Source organism: Hyperolius riggenbachi, chromosome 6 (assembly GCF_040937935.1).
Source record: "Hyperolius riggenbachi isolate aHypRig1 chromosome 6, aHypRig1.pri, whole genome shotgun sequence".
NCBI lineage: Eukaryota > Metazoa > Chordata > Amphibia > Anura > Hyperoliidae > Hyperolius > Hyperolius riggenbachi.
In genome coordinates, this window is record NC_090651.1 from 23,757,583 (window position 1) to 23,776,091 (window position 18,509).

General features: G+C 43.7%; 1 protein-coding gene across 1 annotated transcript in view; it reads left to right on the plus strand.

Annotated features, from left to right (window-relative positions):
- LOC137520727 (cytochrome P450 4B1-like) overlaps positions 1 to 18,509 on the plus strand; it is a 43,620-nt gene that overhangs the window by 4,732 nt on the left and 20,379 nt on the right. Inside the window, exons 2-6 of the mRNA XM_068239025.1 lie at positions 4,458 to 4,602; positions 6,109 to 6,153; positions 11,749 to 11,876; positions 13,257 to 13,381; positions 16,426 to 16,577. Coding sequence (XP_068095126.1) covers positions 4,458 to 4,602; positions 6,109 to 6,153; positions 11,749 to 11,876; positions 13,257 to 13,381; positions 16,426 to 16,577 — 595 coding nt within the window. The remainder of the gene's footprint in view (positions 1 to 4,457; positions 4,603 to 6,108; positions 6,154 to 11,748; positions 11,877 to 13,256; positions 13,382 to 16,425; positions 16,578 to 18,509) is intronic.

The following is an 18,509-nucleotide window of genomic DNA, read 5'->3' on the forward strand; positions in this document are numbered from 1 at the left end:
ACAAAGTTGGACCTCTTGCGATTTTCCATAGTTTGGTAAAACCATACCAGAGCTTGATTGTTTCCCCACAAAGTGACCCCACCCAACCCAAGGAAGAGAAACAGTGGCCATCGGCGTCACTCGTGTCAGTGTGTGCCAGAAGTGTCATTCAGGCTTGTTTTGTTTTGTCGTTATAACTTTATACCTGTCTGATCAGAAATTTCCATTTACGATTCCAATTTCCACTTTTCTGACTGCTATTTTCCTAATTTCCTATTTTCCAATTTCCGAGGATTATTTTATTTGTAAATTTGTTACATCAGAAAATGCAAAAAAACTACCCCAAAAAAAATCGGAAACAGAAAAAACAGAATCTTGTGAAATTAACGCGGTGATCCGATTTTTAATTTTAATTTTACTTTTTTCAATAGAAATTCAGCAGTCTCTGATTGGTCCAATGCTTCCGAGTTCTGTTATTGGGGTGAAATTGTTTAGTTGCGGTAAATCAGATTTCCCCGGAATTCCGATTTTCATTTTCCGATATCAAAGTTCCCATCAGAAATGCGAAAATTTCAATTCCACAGACTTCGAATGAGCATTCCTACTGTCTACCACAAGTCCTCAGAACATTCAATAAAAACGTGCTTTGCTACTTTTTATTTAATTTTTATTTATTTTATTTTATTATCCATACAGTTATCATATTTGCTTTTGCGAACAAGCATTATTGTCCATTTACAAATTACAAGTTTCCAAAGTACAGTTTATCTGCCCTGAAAGCTGCCATTGCATTTTATTACATAGCTGCTGTATTTATATCTAATGGTGGTGGCCACTACTGATACAATTTTCTGAACGATCCTTAGTATGAACAATCAGAAACGATCGTTTAGGACCACTAACAGATGAAAATCTCCTAACCAATCCAATCAGATTGATGGGATCGATGGAGTGAGCATCACTGCTGAATATGCAAATCGTCCCTTTTTTGTTCTGGAAAGCTAAACACACCTCCAGAACCGCTGGAATGCAACAATGTGTCAGCTTGTTAATATTACAGTGCCACACTTATCCAACATGTATACAACTGTTTCATACTAGTTGGTCCTCATCAGTGCATGGCATGGGTTAATATGGCTCTATGATGTAGGACTTGAAACGTATCTCCTTTTTCAACTTCAGTGAAGCATGCAGCTGAGATAAGGCACTGCCAGGAATGTTTACCAAATATGGCTGATAAGGAAATATAAATAAAAGACAATGTAATCACTCTGTCGAGTACATATTAACTTGGTGCCGCTCAGTTCGGCGCAGGGAGAGCCGAATGACGGCTCTCACCGCTGCCGCTAAACTCCGAGGCAGAGTTAAATACTATTCCCCCTCTCAGTTGTCGCAACTCGGAGGGAGATGCAATTCGGGGTCTGGCAGACGCCAGAGCCTTGAATTACTACCACGCGCCCCGCACAGCATAGCATTGCTGCTATGGGGCGCCCTGTCAGGAATATACTGGGGTGCTTATGATGTAAGGATAATATTTTCATTTTCCGGTCTGCTATGTACTTCAGATGCGTATGTATGGGTGGTCATCTGGCTTTGGGGAAGCTGTACTTGTCTGTATGACAGTGTGGAATACAATTACCCTCAGTTCCTCTGGGAGCAGGGAGCTAATTAGAAGCCCCATTGTCCCATTATACAAATCAGGACAGAGTCAGGGAACTTCAAAGGCTAACAAAAGACTCTAGAAATTACATCTGACAGGCCTGCTGGGATGTGGAGGAAGCCTTAATCAATTGTCACCTGGAGTGGGGAAAAGACCTTTTTGATGATCTGAAAACTGAGACAGGAAAGGTTTAAAGTGGCATATCACAGGAAAGGATATGACGCGCGTTATGTATGGACTAAGCCTGGAAATCCAATGATGACTGAGGATGTAATTAAATCTAGTCCCCCCCTCCACACAGGCTTACAGCCTCGAGGCGAATATTTCATTATAAAAACCAGGGGACAGATACCTCAAATCAGTCCCCTCCTGACGGTAGCTGCAGCTGGACTCCTGGCCCAAGCTAGTGGACTCCTGGTCTAACCAGAATTGTGTCCGTCCACAAAAGTCCAAGGTTCTTCTATCTGGATCCCTGTATTTGGGTAAGCAGATTGCTTGGTGTGTATTTTTGTAACTTTTATTTTTGTACTTTTATCTTTAACTTTTTACTTTGTTTTTTTTGTAATCTTTTGTATATATTCTCTTCTGCATTGTTCCACCTTTTTCCCTGGAATATTAAATTATTATTTAATAAGCTTGACTTCTGCCGTACTAAACTAACACTCATAGCCTAGAAGAGATTGAAGTGTGTATAAGTCCATGCCTATTTGTATGCTTGAGCAACACTACTATATGAAATTGTAATTGCATTGTGTGTGGGGGCGTTTGTCATACGTTGGCCTAAAGCGCGCAGCTGACCCAACGTACGAAAAACGCCAGTGCGAGTAGCGACAGCAGAGTGGCTAACAGTATCGTTCGGAACGACTGTTAGTGGGTTTTTGCTTCACTACAGTGTAAGATTGCAACTGTGTGTGTGTGGGTGCGTGGCGTTCCCGTATTCGGCCTAAGTGCAAAGCTGACCCGAATACGAAAACGCGGAGTGCGCGCTGAGGACTCGACAGCAGAGTGGAAGTGTCTAGCGAACCACTAGTGGTGGCAGTGAGAGGTGTTCTGAGGGGTCCCAGCCTTGTTTTAGCTTGACTAAGGCTGCTTCCCCTCTCAATCTGGACAAACCCGCAGTCGGGAACCGTATACGCAGGCGTGCCGCGGGCCGGTTCCTGACACGCCCAACTTCGGAGCTCGGCTCTCAGAGTTGCGCGCCGAAATGAACTGATCCGACTCTGAATAAAGGCAGCCATACACTGGTGGATTGCCATCAGATTGACCAACAGATAGATCCTTCTTTGATCGAATCTGATCAGAGAGGGATCTAATGGCTGCCTATACACTTCAAACAGATTTTGAATCGATTTCAGCATGAAATCGATTCACAACCTGTGTGGAACTGCCGCCTGCTCGCCGCCCCTGCTCCCCTGGCCTGCCGCAATAACTGTACATTACCTGTTCGCCGGCGCCATTCCCCGGATCCCCGCAGTCTCATTTCTTCCAGCGTACTCCGTCTTCACTTCCTGTCCCGTCCTATCACAAGTAGAAAGTTCAAACAGCAGAGCGCCCTGTACTGTTTGAATTTCGTTTTCTCACAGAATGGGACAGGAAGTGAAGAGAGGACGCTGGAAGAAGTGAGAGACTGCGGGGACCCGGGGACTCTTGCCAGCCGGACAGGTGATGTATTGCTGCATCGGTCGCCGCTGTATCGAACACCGCTAATGATGCGCTCCCCAACCCGCCGGCGATCAAGCAAAATTTTCTGTCTGGGCAGATCGACAGAATCGATCGATTTCGGATGGAAATCAGTCGTTAGGTCCACGTTTGCGTTATTGATTTCACAACAGATTCGATCACAGTGATTGAATCTGCTGTCTATCGGCGGGAAATCGCATTAGTGTACAAACACCTTAAAGAGAAACTCCGACCAAAAATTGAACTTTATCCCAATCAGTAGCTGATACCCCCTTTTACATGAGAAATCTATTCCTTTTCACAAACAGACCATCAGGGGGCGCTGTATGACTGATATTGTGGTGAAACCCCTCCCACAAGAAAAGTACATACTTTTTTTGGCAGTTTCCTGTCTGTGAACCTTGTTGCATTGTGGAAAATAGCTAATACAGCATTTTCCAACTGCCAAAAACCATGCAGCAGCTACATCACCTGCCAACACTTAGGGCCCTTTTCCACTAGCAATCGCTAGCGTTCACGCTGAACGCTAGCGATTGCTGAATCGAAAAAGCTAAAAATTTACCGGCGATTTCCCGACGTTTGCGGCCGCAATTTTGCTATGCTATGCACTGCATAGCAAAATCGCGGCAAAAGTTCCGCGGCGCGATCGCGATCAAGTAAAAAACGAATCGCGGTAGTGGAAATTACCTACCGCGATTCCTATGTTAAAAAGCAAACCGTAGCGATTTTAAAATCACTAGCGGTTTGCGGTTTTGCGATTAAGCAGTCGCAAACGCCCTAGTGGAAAAGGGCCCTTAAAAGTTCACTGGAGTTCCTCTCAAGTTTCCAACTGAAGAAGAAAGTGCTGTGTGAATGCCCTTCTTCTCCCAATGTTTTTCTCCTAGTAGGTTTGAGCTGTAATTTCTTTTTAGAACAGAGAAGAGATGCTGTGTTTCAAATCACCTTAAAGAGGAACTGCAGGCTTAGTTAGGTGAGAACTGGACCAGAGAAAAAACAGGTTAATAACTATCAATCAATTAGTCAAAATTAATGTTTCATTCCCTGGCCTGGACTGAGAAAAGGATATTTGGCTGATGTTGGAATAGCCTCTGATTTCTCTGCTTCATTCCCATTCAATCCATTATTTTTATGTCAACAGTTTAAGCAAGATGGCCAAGATTTGGACAATGTGGCCCGCCACGCGAGGAGATTTGGATACGGCTATCCCATGTGGCTGGGAAAATTCTTTGCCTCGCTTATCATCTGTCACCCGGACTATGCGAAAGCCATTCTGACCAGACAAGGTACAGTCTGCTTTCTGTCTTTGTTTTATGAGTTCTGATAAATGCTGTTTACGTCTAAATTGCTAACATGCCGTCATCTAGATGCAATTGCATATGTATAAAATATGTATCTCGGCCACAGTAGAAGGCACTATTAATTGCTTTTCTCCTATGTCACGGGCACTAAGGGCTGCTTCACACTTGCCTAAATTACGTACCTCTTTGGGACTTTTTTTTTAAGCTCTGCTTAGCGCAACAAGCAGTCAGATCCTAATGTTAAAAACAGGATTCGCCGAGTCCTGGCTTGGCACATGTGACCGGATGGGAAAATGTGTACAATGAAAGCCTATGAGAACGGACACTGTCTCTTTGCACGTTTCGATTTCCACCGTGATGTAAAACGTACATGTTCCATCGCTGCCACTCGGTCTCAACTACACAGCCTGGTGGCCAGTAGAAGCATGGGGATCTCCATTTGGCTGCAAAAGACCAATGGGAATCCTCACCAATGAAGAATTCTTATTGGTTCCTGGTGAACCAATGAAAATTCTCCTTGTTGCTAGGGAGAATTGGCCTAATGCAGCCTATGGAGAGCCCCATGCTCCTGTGGGCCTCTGGGCTGAATATGGATGGATCGAGCGGCGATGCAGACGTGATTGGCAAAGTCAGAGCCGGGACAAGGTACTCCAGCACCCAGTGCTAAGATACCAATGTGCGCCCCTCCATCCCCCCCACCCCAGCCGTCACACACTGATTGCTATTAGACTAAGAGGCCCCCAAGATCTTAATCTCTAGTTATCTGGCTTGTAGTCACTGACCTGTATCTCCCTTTTCTTATTTCTCTCTACTTCAAAGTGGGTGAGTTGTGTGCCATCTCCTACACTGCGCCCTGAGGATGGAGCCTCTCTTGCCTCCGCCCAGCCCTGGGCGCAGGAGCGGACGTGGAGTGGATGGGGAATTTGAAGCAAGCAGGTCCGAAACATACGGAACTCATCCACCCAGTGGATGCGCTAACCGTTTCTGTTTTGCATCCACTCTAGTGTGAACCGGCAGTAGGTAGTAAAAATCTCACAGATCTGTCAGGTTTTGGAAGTCCATCTCCTCATGGAGGACTATATTATTATCAATTTTTTTTACACTAAATCAGTTGATGCCAGTTGTAACTAAAGGGTAGGAACACACTGGGCAGAATCGCATGTGCCTTTTCCATAGCACATAGTGGAAAACGGATATGCGATTCTGCCTAGTGTGTTCCTACCCAAAAGGACAACTGATGTGCAGTTCAGTGTCCATGTTTCCCTATGGCCTCTTCCTCACTAATGCTAACAGTGGAATAGCAATAGGGGATGCAGAGGTTGCGATTGCACCAGGGCCCTTAAGCTAGAGGAGCCTCAAGGGGCCCTCTCTCAACACAGTATTAGCTCTCAATTGTTCTGGTAATTGTTTATAGAAAGTGAACAGTCTTCATGACATGAGTGTAACGGCATAAATGAATCTTTATACTTTTTTTTTTTTTTTTTTAAACAGATCCAAAGGACAACTTTGCCTATTACTTCATAACACCATGGATAGGTATGTATCATTGTATTGCCATCTGGGCTTTGATGGACATTGGCCTCAATCAGGGCCAGATTTACCATAAGGCACTGTAGGCACGTGCCTACAGGCGCCTGATGATGGAAAGGCGGCTCTCCCCCCTCCCTGAGTGCCTCCCTTCCTCCTTCCCTAATCTATAACATCTTAGTGAATTCAAAATTAGATTTTACTCATGAGGTAAATTATCAAACCTTTGATAAAGTGTTCCATAAACCTTAGTGAAATGAGGCCAATTGTACCTTGAGCACTTAATGCGGGGTCACACCCTAATATGGGATACCTGATCTTTCTTATGTGGGAAATTATCCATGCAACTTTGATCTATATTGTATGCAGATTGGGATTAGACCCAATCAAATCAATTTCCTGAAGTTTTTGACCTGCCCATTTCCATGCTGCATACAATGTGCACTAAGTTTGCACACAATTTGAAGTTAAACTTCATTAAATGATACCAGAACCCAAATGGTCTGGTAAAATGAAAGCTGTGATGGGTAGGGAGAGAAAATTAGATACTTACCGCTTCTGACTTTCCCCTGCCGTCAGCCGCCCGTCTTCTCCAATAGATGCCGGTGTCCGGGTGACTCGCCTGACCTCTAACCCCGACATACTGTGCCGCGCATGCGCAGTATGTCCTGTCGTCTTCGCTTCTGCCATCGCATGATGGGCAGAAGTGCGCACGCTCCCCACCTCCTCCGGCCTAGCGTTTGCGCTCCACTGAAAAGCAATCATCAGACACTAAGTGATTAGCATCTGACACTTGCTTTTCAGTGGAGCGCAGACACTAGGCCGGAGGAGGTGGGGGAGTGTGTGTACTTCTGCCCATCATTATGCGATGGCAGAAGCGAAGACGACAGACCACACACAAAGCCAAAACCCCAGACAAGACGCAAGCCTTGGTGTTTTAACAAGGAGCAGAATAAGCCAAACATCCTGTTCAGGAGTTCTGACTCCCAATCCAAACCACAGCAATGACATACAAAAAAAAGTGGGAGGAAAACTGGGCCTATTCTTCCCACAGTGGAAAAGGTTTTCAACAAGCCCGTTTACCTTAAATCTAATCCAGTCCAGTTATCACATAACTTTCAATCAAAAACGTCCGGAAAGGTTTGTGATAACAGAATTGAACATGTCTCAAGAAGAGTTGACAGCGTTGAAAGATATCCTGCAGGACATGATACTCAGAGATGTGATATCGCAAGTTCCAGTTTGGGAACAACGAGCAGGATTTTATTCCAAGTTATTCCTGGTCAAAAAACCCTCGGGCAAGTTTCGGCTTATACTAATTCTGAATACATACATAAAGTATCTAAAATTCAGATGGAGTCGATTTACTCGATAAGGAATCTGTTACTATAGAACGGTTATATGCTAAGTATTAGACCTAAAGGATGCCTACTGGCATGTTCCAATGGAGAATAAATCTCAAACATTCCTAAGATTTGCAGTCAAAGAGGGTACACAGGTTTTGCAGTTTCATTGCCTCCCATTTGGAAACAAGTCTGCACCAAGAATATTCCCGAAAGTGGTGGCGGAAATAGTTGCGTCATTACATGCTCAACGTATTGCTGTGATTCCGTATCTGGGCGATCTTTTAATTATGGCAGATTCGAAGGAGCTCATGTTGAATCACCGGGAGATGGTGTTAACCCAGCTACAGCGCGCAGGGTGGATAATAAGTTGGAAGAAATCACAGCTAGAACCAACACAGTTAATTCAATTGTTGGGGGTCCTGATAGACTCCACATCCGAGAAAATGTATCTTCCAGAGGAAAAAAAGAGAAAAAGTGATGTAGGAAGTGAGTTTGTTTATGACAAAATATTATGTCGCAGTCAGAGAAGCTATGAGATTGCTGGGATTACTAACATCAACAGCTCCGGCGGTCCAATGGGCCTTGAAGCATACCAGGAGGTTACAATCATGGATTCTGATGAATTGGCAAAGGACGACCAATACGTTGGATCGCATAATCGAGGTTTCATACATTGTGAAAAAAGATCTGCAATGGTGGGTGACTCTGTCATCCTTGACTCAAGGCAGGGCTTGGCAAGTTACAGTACATATGGTGGTTATGACGGATGCTAGTCTCTCGGGTTGGGGAGCGTACGTTCAGGATCTCGATATGGCCTCTGCATATAAGAGATCAGTCTTCCAATTTCAGGGAGATGTTTGCAGTAAAATTGGCAATGACTGCATCTATCCATATGTTGAGAAATTGCCATGTTCAGCTAAGTTCAGACAACTCGACAGTAGTAGCATATATCAATCGACAAGGAGGTATGAAACCCAGGAAGCTACTACACTTGGCCTTGGAGAATCTAGATATGGCAGAGGAAAATCTTTTGTCCCTTACCGCAGTACATTTGAAATGGGAGTTCAATTCTCGGGCAGATTTGCTGAGCCATGCTCAAGTATCCAACACAGAGTGGACTTTGAATCAGGTAGTATTTCAGGATCTGGTGAGTCTATGGAAGAGTCCAGAGGTAGACCTTTTTGCAAACTGAGAAATTTCGAAGTGCCACCTTTTATTCTGTAAATATCAGAGACAAACCCATAACAGTGGATGCGTTAGCTCAACCATGGACATTCAACCTAGTTTATGCATTTTCACCGTTGAATCTGATGTCGCTGGTTTTAAGAAAGATGATGGACCCCCAAACCAAGATGCTAATAGCACCAGATTGGACCAAGAGTTCCTGGTACCCTTTATTACTCAAGATTAAATTACAGAGCCCAGTTTATCTTCCAGTAAACAATTGTACGATAACTGTCCAAGGCCAGGAAGTTCTGGAGATAACCAACTGGAAGCTGGCAGCTTGGTTTCTGAAAAGTTAATCTTAAAAGGGTATGGACTTTCAGACAAGGTGATTGAAACCTTGTTGAAAAATAGGAAGAAGAACACAAGGGCAATTTACTTCAAGTATTAGAAAACGTTTAATTCATCGAAACAACTATCTCAGTATAATTCTACAGAGATTGCTACAGTTCTTGAGTTTTTACAGAGCGGTAAAGACAAAGGTCTAGTCTTGAGCACTATCAAGGTACAGATTTCTGTTCTTACTTTTTTTGGGATAAACAATTGGCTATTCATCCTTTAATCGTTAGATTTGTTAAATCAATTGAGTGGAACAGACCAATATTGGTGAACTTTCAGTTGTATTAAAAGCCCTTACATGTTCTCCATTCAATTCACTGGATACTATGGATTTAAGACTATTCATGTTAAAAACTTTTTTTTTTTTTTGTCTATCACGTCTGCAAGAAGAATAAGCGAATTGGAGGCATTTTCTTGTAGAGAACCATATTGTATTGTTCATGATGATAGAATAATTTTGAGAACAAGTGTGGAATTTTTACATAAGGTAGGAGATATTTACTATAGGAAGCAAGAAATAGTACTTCCTTCTTTTTTCCAAATCCTTCTAATGACAAGGAATTAGAGTGGCACTCATTAGATGTTAGAGAATCAGTTTTGGCGTACCTGGACAAAGTTAAGTCGTTAAGGAAATCTGAGGCATTATTTGTAAATTTTTCGGGCAGGTAAGTAGGTCAGAGAGCCTCAAAAAAGACTATTGCTAATTGGATAAAATTATGAATAATGGAGGCCTATAGGAATATAGGATTGGAGCCCCCAGAAAACCTCACAGTCCTACAGGCGGTCAGCCCACCCTAAGGTTGGTGATGAATTATTTCTTTATCATCTCGAAGTGTAGTAGTGTACCTGTCCTGGAGCGTTACTGGAAAAACCAGGGATTAGCAAACCTGGTAATGTTATTTTTAGTAACGCTCCAGGACAGGTGGGCTAACCCACCCTATTTATAGCTATGTATAATGTGTATATGCATGTATACATATTACTGTATGTGAAGTATGTGTAATATTTTAATATGGTGTTGCGTAGTTAGACCTGTTTTGGTTTCTTGAATACATACTTTTGGACACCTGTCGGTTAATTCAATTTATAGAGAGGCCTATTGGATGTTTCCTGTTTCCTGGGAGGAGTCAAGTATCGAAGTGTACCTGTCCTGGAGAGTTACTAAAAATAACATTACCAGGTTTGCTAAACCCTGGTTTCTCTCCCTACCCATTGCAGCTTTCATTTTACCAGACCCTTTGGGTTCTGGTATCCTTTTAGCCTCTCTACTCATCAGTTGCCGCAGAGCAGGAGAGTTCCATAGAGCTGAACACGGAGGAAAGCTCTCTGCCAGGTCACTCTGCTCCCCCTCCCTCATCTACTAAAGTGACTTAGCTGTTGCCATGGTGATGTATCTCTTCAGTAGAGGAGGGAGGAGGAACAGAATAAAGAGACCAGGTAGAAGGCTTATACTTGACAGCAATTAATACATTAACAGATTAGGAGAGATTAGATTTGTACTGCTATCTGCATTGAAAGTAAGGATTTTACACAAAGGGACGCTTTCAAATGTTCTTGTATGTACCTAAAAGTAGGTAATTAAGTTTTTAGTTTAAGTAGTTTAGTCCCACTTTAATGAATAGTGACAAGTATGCTTTTTTTAGTCTGTGATTTAAAGAGACTCTGTAACAAATGTTCAGCCTTATTTCTTCTATCCTATAAGTTCCTATACCTGTTCTAATGTGGTCTGAATTACTGCAGCCTTTTCTAGTTGCACTGTCTCTGTAATACATCTAATCTTCTTTTCTTGTCAAGGTTTGTTGAGACAAAGAGGAATGCACTTTCTCTGCTGTGATAGGGTGAATTTATGCATGCCCCCTGCAGGCACCCCTGTGTGTGTATGAGTCACAGGCTTGTCTCTGCTCACAGCCAGCGGCTCTGCAAGGCTCCTGGAGCGGAGAGATCAGTGCAGAGCTCAGACAAGCAGCTAAGGAAACATGTGGGAGTAACATTCCAGCAATCAAGTCACATTTCAGTGGAGCTTCTGCAAACAGGCACCTGCTCTGATGATGCATTTCCTGTTTGGCGGCCATCTTCATTGTTTACAAAAAAACAATGAAGAAAACAGTGATTTTATCACCAGGAAAGCAGCAGGAGTGGCAAAAATGTCACAGAGGGGGTAGGAGAAGAAACAGGCTGGCACGTTTATTTATGTAAGATTTTCACAGTACACAGTCTCTTTAAAACAAGATGGGTGAGCTACCCCTCCCATGTGCCCAGCCACAAGGCATCTGGAAAACCAAGAGGAGAGTCTGTGAGAGTGTGGATTCCTTATTCACTAGGATCCTATGCTCATCACTCTCGATAGTGTGCTTTTAAAGGGTGGGACAAATGCTACATCCATTTCAAACCCCAATACCTAACCCCGATGAGCACAAGAGCACTTTGGGCATCACCCTGAATAGGGCCATTAGCTACAGTCAGCAGACCTTACAGGAACTTACCTGATGAAGTGGATTTAATACCACGAAATCTGTCAGTGCTGGCTGTTGATTATATTGTGTGGCTTACCTTGCTTGACTCCTTTATGGAGGTTAGTTCATCCTCTTATAGTCCATGTTATTATTAAATAATTTATTTTTGGGGCACACCTCCTGCAGTATCGTGTACCCCTTGTTTTCACTCCTATTCTGACCTCTGTACTTTGGTCCTGCAGGGAAAGGGTTACTGGTGCTATCGGGACAGAAGTGGTTCCAGCACCGCCGGCTGCTCACTCCGGGGTTCCACTATGATGTCCTGAAGCCCTACGTCAAAGTCATGTCAGACTGCGCCAATGTCATGCTGGTAAGGAAGTAGCAAATAAGGGCTTCTAAAAACAAAAAAAAAGTTGAAGTGTCTGGATGGTCTCTTCTATGTTAGGTGTTTTACTGATCCGTTTTTTCAGAACATTACTCCTAGCTTGACCGTGGGGTGAATTTTGTCATTTGAGAGGCAACTCTAGTCACCCTCAGTAGTAAGAGCCAACATGGCCAGGCCAGGGGTTTAGGGATGGTGTGGCCCATAGTAGTATGAATAAAACAAAATGTATTAAGCCAAAAATATGTAATGATTGAATTAAATGACTACAAATAATATAGAGTTAACCTCTATAGTTGTATGATTACTTCCGGATTTTAGGGTCTCAAAACACTGCAATATTTTGCTTTTGGACCCTAAATGCGGGGGGAAAAAAAATCATGCCGCTAGAGAGACCTGAAGCAGCCCTGCACATCACTCACCTTCCCTGGATCCAGCGTTGTGATTCGCCCTCCGTCCATTGGACTTGATTCACCAAACCGTGAGAACTCATATCATGGCCGCGCTATTGTTTTTTGCGTGCAATCCTGAACTTCTGCGTGGAAATTTGTGTTTGCACACAAAAAACCGCTAGCGTGGCCGTTATATGAATTATCATGGTTTAGTGAATGAAGCCCATTGGGTGGCACTCTACCCCTATAGTGAGATAAATGTCAGTCATCATGGCTAGAGACGGCAATTCCCCCAGAGGGATTGAGAGCCTCAGAGGACTCGGAAGAAGAATGGCTGCCAGCGTCTGGATCCCAGGAGAGATGCGTTGCAAATGCCCACTGCGCACAGGCTCTGCTTATACCTCCCAGGTGCTACCATGAGTCAGGCTCGGGGTTACTGCTCCGAGCTGCAGATTTCTGGCCTGAGCCTGACTCGGGGTTACCACAAAGGAGGTTGTTAGGGCTAGTGGCTGGATAGTGTAATGGTTAAGGGCTCTGCCTCTGACATGGGAAACCAGGGTTCGAATCTCGACTCTGCCTGTTCAGTAAGCCAGCACCTATTCAGCAGAAGACCTTAGGCAAGTCTCCCCAACACTGCTACTGCCTATAGAGCATGTCCTTGTGGCTGCAGCTCTGGCGCTTTGAGTCCGCCAGGAGAAAAGCGCTATATAAGTGTTTGTCTTTTCTTTTGTCTTTTTAATTAAGACACTAATAGGTGGCCAGCCAGAGGTACAGGATCCACGTTTTTCACCAATGGGGATGTAAATGAAAGCAGTGACTGATATCATTTTTGACGACACCCCCAGTGGTCAATCATAGCTTAGTCCACTTTTTAGTGGAGGGTCAGCAGGAGGGAGGGATCTAATTTAAAACTCCTAACCAGAAATATTTTCAGCTACCGTAAAATCAGATGGATATTTTGTTTGACCTTGGTCAGGATAAATGGGAACGGATGACCTCAGACACAAAGCCGGTGGAGCTTTTCCATCACGTCAGCCTCATGACTCTGGACTCCATCATGAAATGCGCCTTCAGCTACGAGAGCAACTGCCAACTCAACAGGTTTGTGGTCCCTGAATATCTTTGCATTTGAGATTTGGGCCCATGTGCAACTAACTTTTTCCCCTGAGTTTTCTCCTTTTTTCATTTTCTATTTAGAATAACTTTGCAATGGAAAGAGTTCCAAAAAGCAAATGGAAAAGTACTATCATAATTTTGAGTATTTTTTATTATTCATTTATTTTTATTTTTTTTGTTTTGCTTACTCGTGGTTTACAGATGATCGTAATACGCTAATTACCATTACGCAAAATTTCACGTAAACATTTGCATTTATGCTTATACATAATTACGATTTGTAAATTCAATTGATTTCGTATAGTGATTTGTAATTTCGCCTAAAATTTTGCGCAATTTTCGCGTAATTTTGTACCCAATTTGGCAGTGAATAGCAAAACCCCATACATGATAGTGACACCAAAATTACTACATATATTAAGGAGAATAGTGGATACAAGACAGAAATTTTTTTTTTCAAAAAGACCTTGTACTTTTTGAGAAAATCGATTTTAAAAAAGCAAAGAAAACATTTTTTTTAAACGAAAAAATAGTTTAACCATTTCACAACTGAGGGGTTTTACCCCTGAAACACCAGCGCTATTTTTACCTTTCAGCGCTGCCTCCATTGTAGTATTTATGTACTATGATTGGTTATTGGGGACTGGAGAGTCTCCATAACCAATCATTGTACTGCAGAGCCGGGGTGTGTGTGCGCGCGCGGGTCGCGGGGGCGCGCGATCGCGCGCTGCACATTTGTTTACATTACATTGTTTTGAATGAAGACGGCTTTTGTTTAAAGCCGTCTTCATTCTACTCGCAATCGGCGAGGCTAATTGGATTTAGGAACGCTCGTTCCTAACATCCAATTAGTCACCTGCTGTGCGGGCTGGCTGGAGTGCGCGCGAGAGTTCCCCGCCCACTCCCAGCAAGTAAATAAACAAGTGCGCCTTTCTCCGTCCCTGGGGGTGAAGCGGTGCGCAGAGGGACGGAGAAATTTAGCACTGGGGGGGTGAAGTGGTTAAAATCCATTTTTCTTTGCATATTTAAAATCTATTTTCTCTAAAACTGTGTTTTTGAAAAAAATTTTTTTACTTCTACCCAATATTCTCTTTAACATACGCAACAATTTTGGTAGCAATAGCATGTATGGGGGCTTTGCTATTAACCGCTAAAGTCAGCACAAAATTTAGCGAAATTGCACAACAATTATGCAAAATTATGAAATACTACTATTACATACAAAATGAATTACGATTTTCCCTGAAATTTCACATTAGGATGCGTAAATGCGAATTTCGATGCAAAATTTCGGCCCACCACTGGTGGTTTAGCTAGTTCACCACTGAGGTTTTTTTTTACCCTTAGCCGGGACCAGTGCAATCTTCACATTTTCAGTGCTGCTCCCTTTCATTTGCCAATAACTTTATCACTACTTGTCACAATTAAATGATCTATATCTTTGTTCCCCCCCACCACCACCACCAATTAGGCTTTCTTTGGGTGGTACATATTGATAAGTATTTTTATTATTATTATTATTTATTGTATTTATAAAGCGCCAACATATTACGCAGCGCTGGACATTAGTTTAGGTTACAGACAATATTTAGGGGTGACATACAGCAATATGACAATACAGGAATACAAGAAAACCAGATCACACAGCACAGTATGAGCATAAGGTAATGCTTAGTCAGTCACTGGAGGGGAGCATGGAGATTAGGCAAGTTAGGTTCACTCAAATGCATAGCATAGGTGCACGGTAATGGAGGTGCATGATCAGGTAGGACACAAAAGGAGGAGGACCCTGCCCAAAGGCTTACAATCTAGAGGGAGAGGTAGGGACACGAGAGGTAGGGGACCAGAGTTCAACTGTGGGTTTAGAGCAATTGTGAGGGGTAGTAGGCCAGAGTGAAAAGGTGAGTTTTGAGGGCCTTCTTGAAGGTGTTGAAGGAGGGGGCTGCCCTAATGGGTGGAGGTAGGGAGTTCCATAGTGTTGGGACGGCTCTTGAGAAGTCTTGGAGGCGTGCATGGGACTGGGTGATGCGAGGGACGATCAGGCGAAGTTCATTGGAGGAGCGGAGTGAGCTGCTTGGTGTGTATCTCTGAGTAAGATCAGAAATGTAGGTTGGACAGGTTTTGTGGACGGATTTGTAGGTCAGACACAATATCTTGAATCTGATTCTGGACTGGATAGGAAGCCAGTGGAGGGATTCACGAAGGGGAGCCGCCCTGGTGGAGCGATGGGAGGAGTGGATATTTCTGTCTGCCGCATTCATGATGGACTGCAGTGGGGCTATTCGGGTCATAGGGAGACCAGACAGAAGGGCATTGCAGTAGTCGAGGCGGGAAATTATGAGAGCATGGATGAGGAGTTTGGTAGTGGCAGAGGTCAGGAAAGGGCGAATCTTACAGATGTTACGAAGGTGGAAGTTGCAGGACTTTGTGAGGTTTTGGATGTGGGGAGTGAAGGAGAGTCCAGGATGACACCCAGACAGCGGGCTTGAGAGGTAGGGCGAATGGTAGTGTGGTTAACAGTGACCTGCACATCTGGGAGGTCCAGGGATGGCCCGGGGTGGGAAGATCATAAATTCTGTTTTGTCTAGATTTAGTTTCAGGAACCTAGCGGACATCCAGGAGGAGATGGCAGATAGGCAGGAGGAGGCAGATAGGCAGAATTCTAAAAGCATTTTAACGGTAATAAGAAGAAAATGGAAAACATTATTTCTCAGTTTTCAGCCATTAAAGTTTTAAAATAATACATGCTACTGTAACTAAAATCCATGTATTTTATGTGCGCATTTGTCCCAGTTATTACACTGTTTATATTATGTCCCTATCACAATGCATGGCAACAACATTTTATTTGATAATAAAGGTGTATTTGTCCAGTTTTGCATCCGTCACCAATTACAAGCCCTTATTTTCTAAAATAACAGTAATATACCCTTATGACTTACAAATTAAACAAGTTGAGCCTCCAAGGTAACTATTTATGTATATTATGATTTGCAGGTAATTTGTCTCCGCTTTTTCTCTCCATACAGTGAAAGTAAATACATAAAGGCTGTCTATGAGCTCTCCTACCTGGTGGACCACAGATTCCGATGTTTCCCGTACCATAATGATTTCATCTTCAGTCTGAGTCCTCATGGATTCCGTTTCCGCCGGGCACTGAGGATTGCGCATGAACATACAAGTGGGTGAGAAACAGGGCCGGATTTATCATGAGGCACTATAGGCACGTGCCTACAGGCACCTGATGATGGGGAGGCGGCTCACTCCCCTCCCCCAGTGCCTCCCTCCTTCCCTATGCAGAGTCCCGAGCAGAGCGTAAATGAGAGGTTACTCACCCTGCTCTCTGCATTCCCCTGACCAAATCTCCATTCAGTCGGGGGCACCACCTCTAGCTACTGATTAAGGGGGCACCTCTGGCTACCTAATACTAAGGGGCACTGTAGCTACCTATGACTGGCAAGAGGAGTAAGTGAGACGTGACAGCTGGGCCAGCCAGCACACTTGTGGTGCAGTTTGGTGGGGGGTTTGTAGGTTCATGGAGGGCGGAGTCTAGGGTGCCAGGACATCTGTGCCTATAGGCTCCTGTGAGGTAAATCCGGGCCTGGTGAGAAATGTGAAATTTCAGTCGTTGGTGTTGAAAATATGAGAAAAGATGTCATTTGTCCTTCATTAGTATAGCAAAGTAAGAATGATGAGACCAGCATAGGCTTGCTTGCACTTCAATGATCTCATTACTGGGCATCTGTTAAGAACTGCTCACCATGACTTCCCCCCCCCCCCCCACCACCCCTCGGCAGTCATTTCTTCAGGCTTCTCCTGTAGGGGCTCACCATACAGAAGTGGCATCCCCTCAAGAACCATCAGGGGCAAGAGAACTTTCTGCCCCCCCCCAGCAGTACTCCCGCTAAACTCCCAGTTCCTCCTGGCAGGCATGCCCTCCTGTGGCACATCTTAATTCCCTCTCCACTCAGAACTTCCAAGCACCCTTGGGCAGTTACTACCCCACACCCTGCTTTATAGGCTTAAAGGGAACCTGAAGCAAGTACAATTATTTAAAATATTAAACACATGATGTAGCTGCAAATGAATGTTACATACTAGCCTCACCGTCAGTTCCTCTCAGAAGCTCACCATTTTCTTCTTACAGTGATCCCTTCCAGTTCTGACAATATTTTGTCAGAACTGAAATTTACCAGTTGCTGTCAGTTATATATCAGCAGCTATCAGTTACAACTGAATGTGCAAGGTAATGTCCATGTTTCTCAAATGGGCGATATTACAGTTTATCAGTGTGCTGACCAGGAAGCTGCTATGGGGTAATGGCCATTTTTAAAAAGGAGGCCTGAGAATTCCAATGATCACAGTGGACAAATGGGATGCAGGGGAGGAGAAAGAGATTGAGTAGTAGACTGCACAGGAGGTAAGTATGACCTGTGTATGGTTATTTTGACTTTTTATTTTCAGTTCAGGTTCTCTTTAAGCTTGCCCCCATGCTCTAAATGTATGTTTCTCATTAGTTGTTGCTTGCTTCAATAGTATATTTGGGGCTTGATAGTGTACTGCTTAAAGGATACCCGAGGTGACATGTGACATGATGAGATAGACATGTGTATGTACAGTGCCTAGCACACAAATAACTATGCTGTGTTCCTTTTTTCTTTCTCTGCCTGAAAGAGTTAAATATCAGGTACGTAAGTGGCTGACTCAGACAGGAAGGGACTACAGTGTGACCCTCGCTGATAAGAAATTCCCCTTTTTATCTCTTTCTTGCTCTCAGAAGCCATATTCTGCTAGGAAAGTGTTTTTATAGTTGCAATTTCTTATCAGTGAGGGTCACACTGTAGTCACTTCCTGTCTGTCAGGACTGAGTCACATACCTGATATTTAACTCTTTCAGACAGAGAAAGAAAAAACAAACACAGCATAGTTATTTGTGTGCTAGGGACTGTGCATACCCATGTCTATTTCATCATTATTTCATCATGTCACATGTCACATCGGGCATCCTTTAAGGGTTCTGCCTTTGACAACGGAGCCCAGGCAGTATCAGCCTCCCATCTCACAATGATTTTGATGTCATGCGCACACGCAGAGCGCTACTGGCCACCCGCAC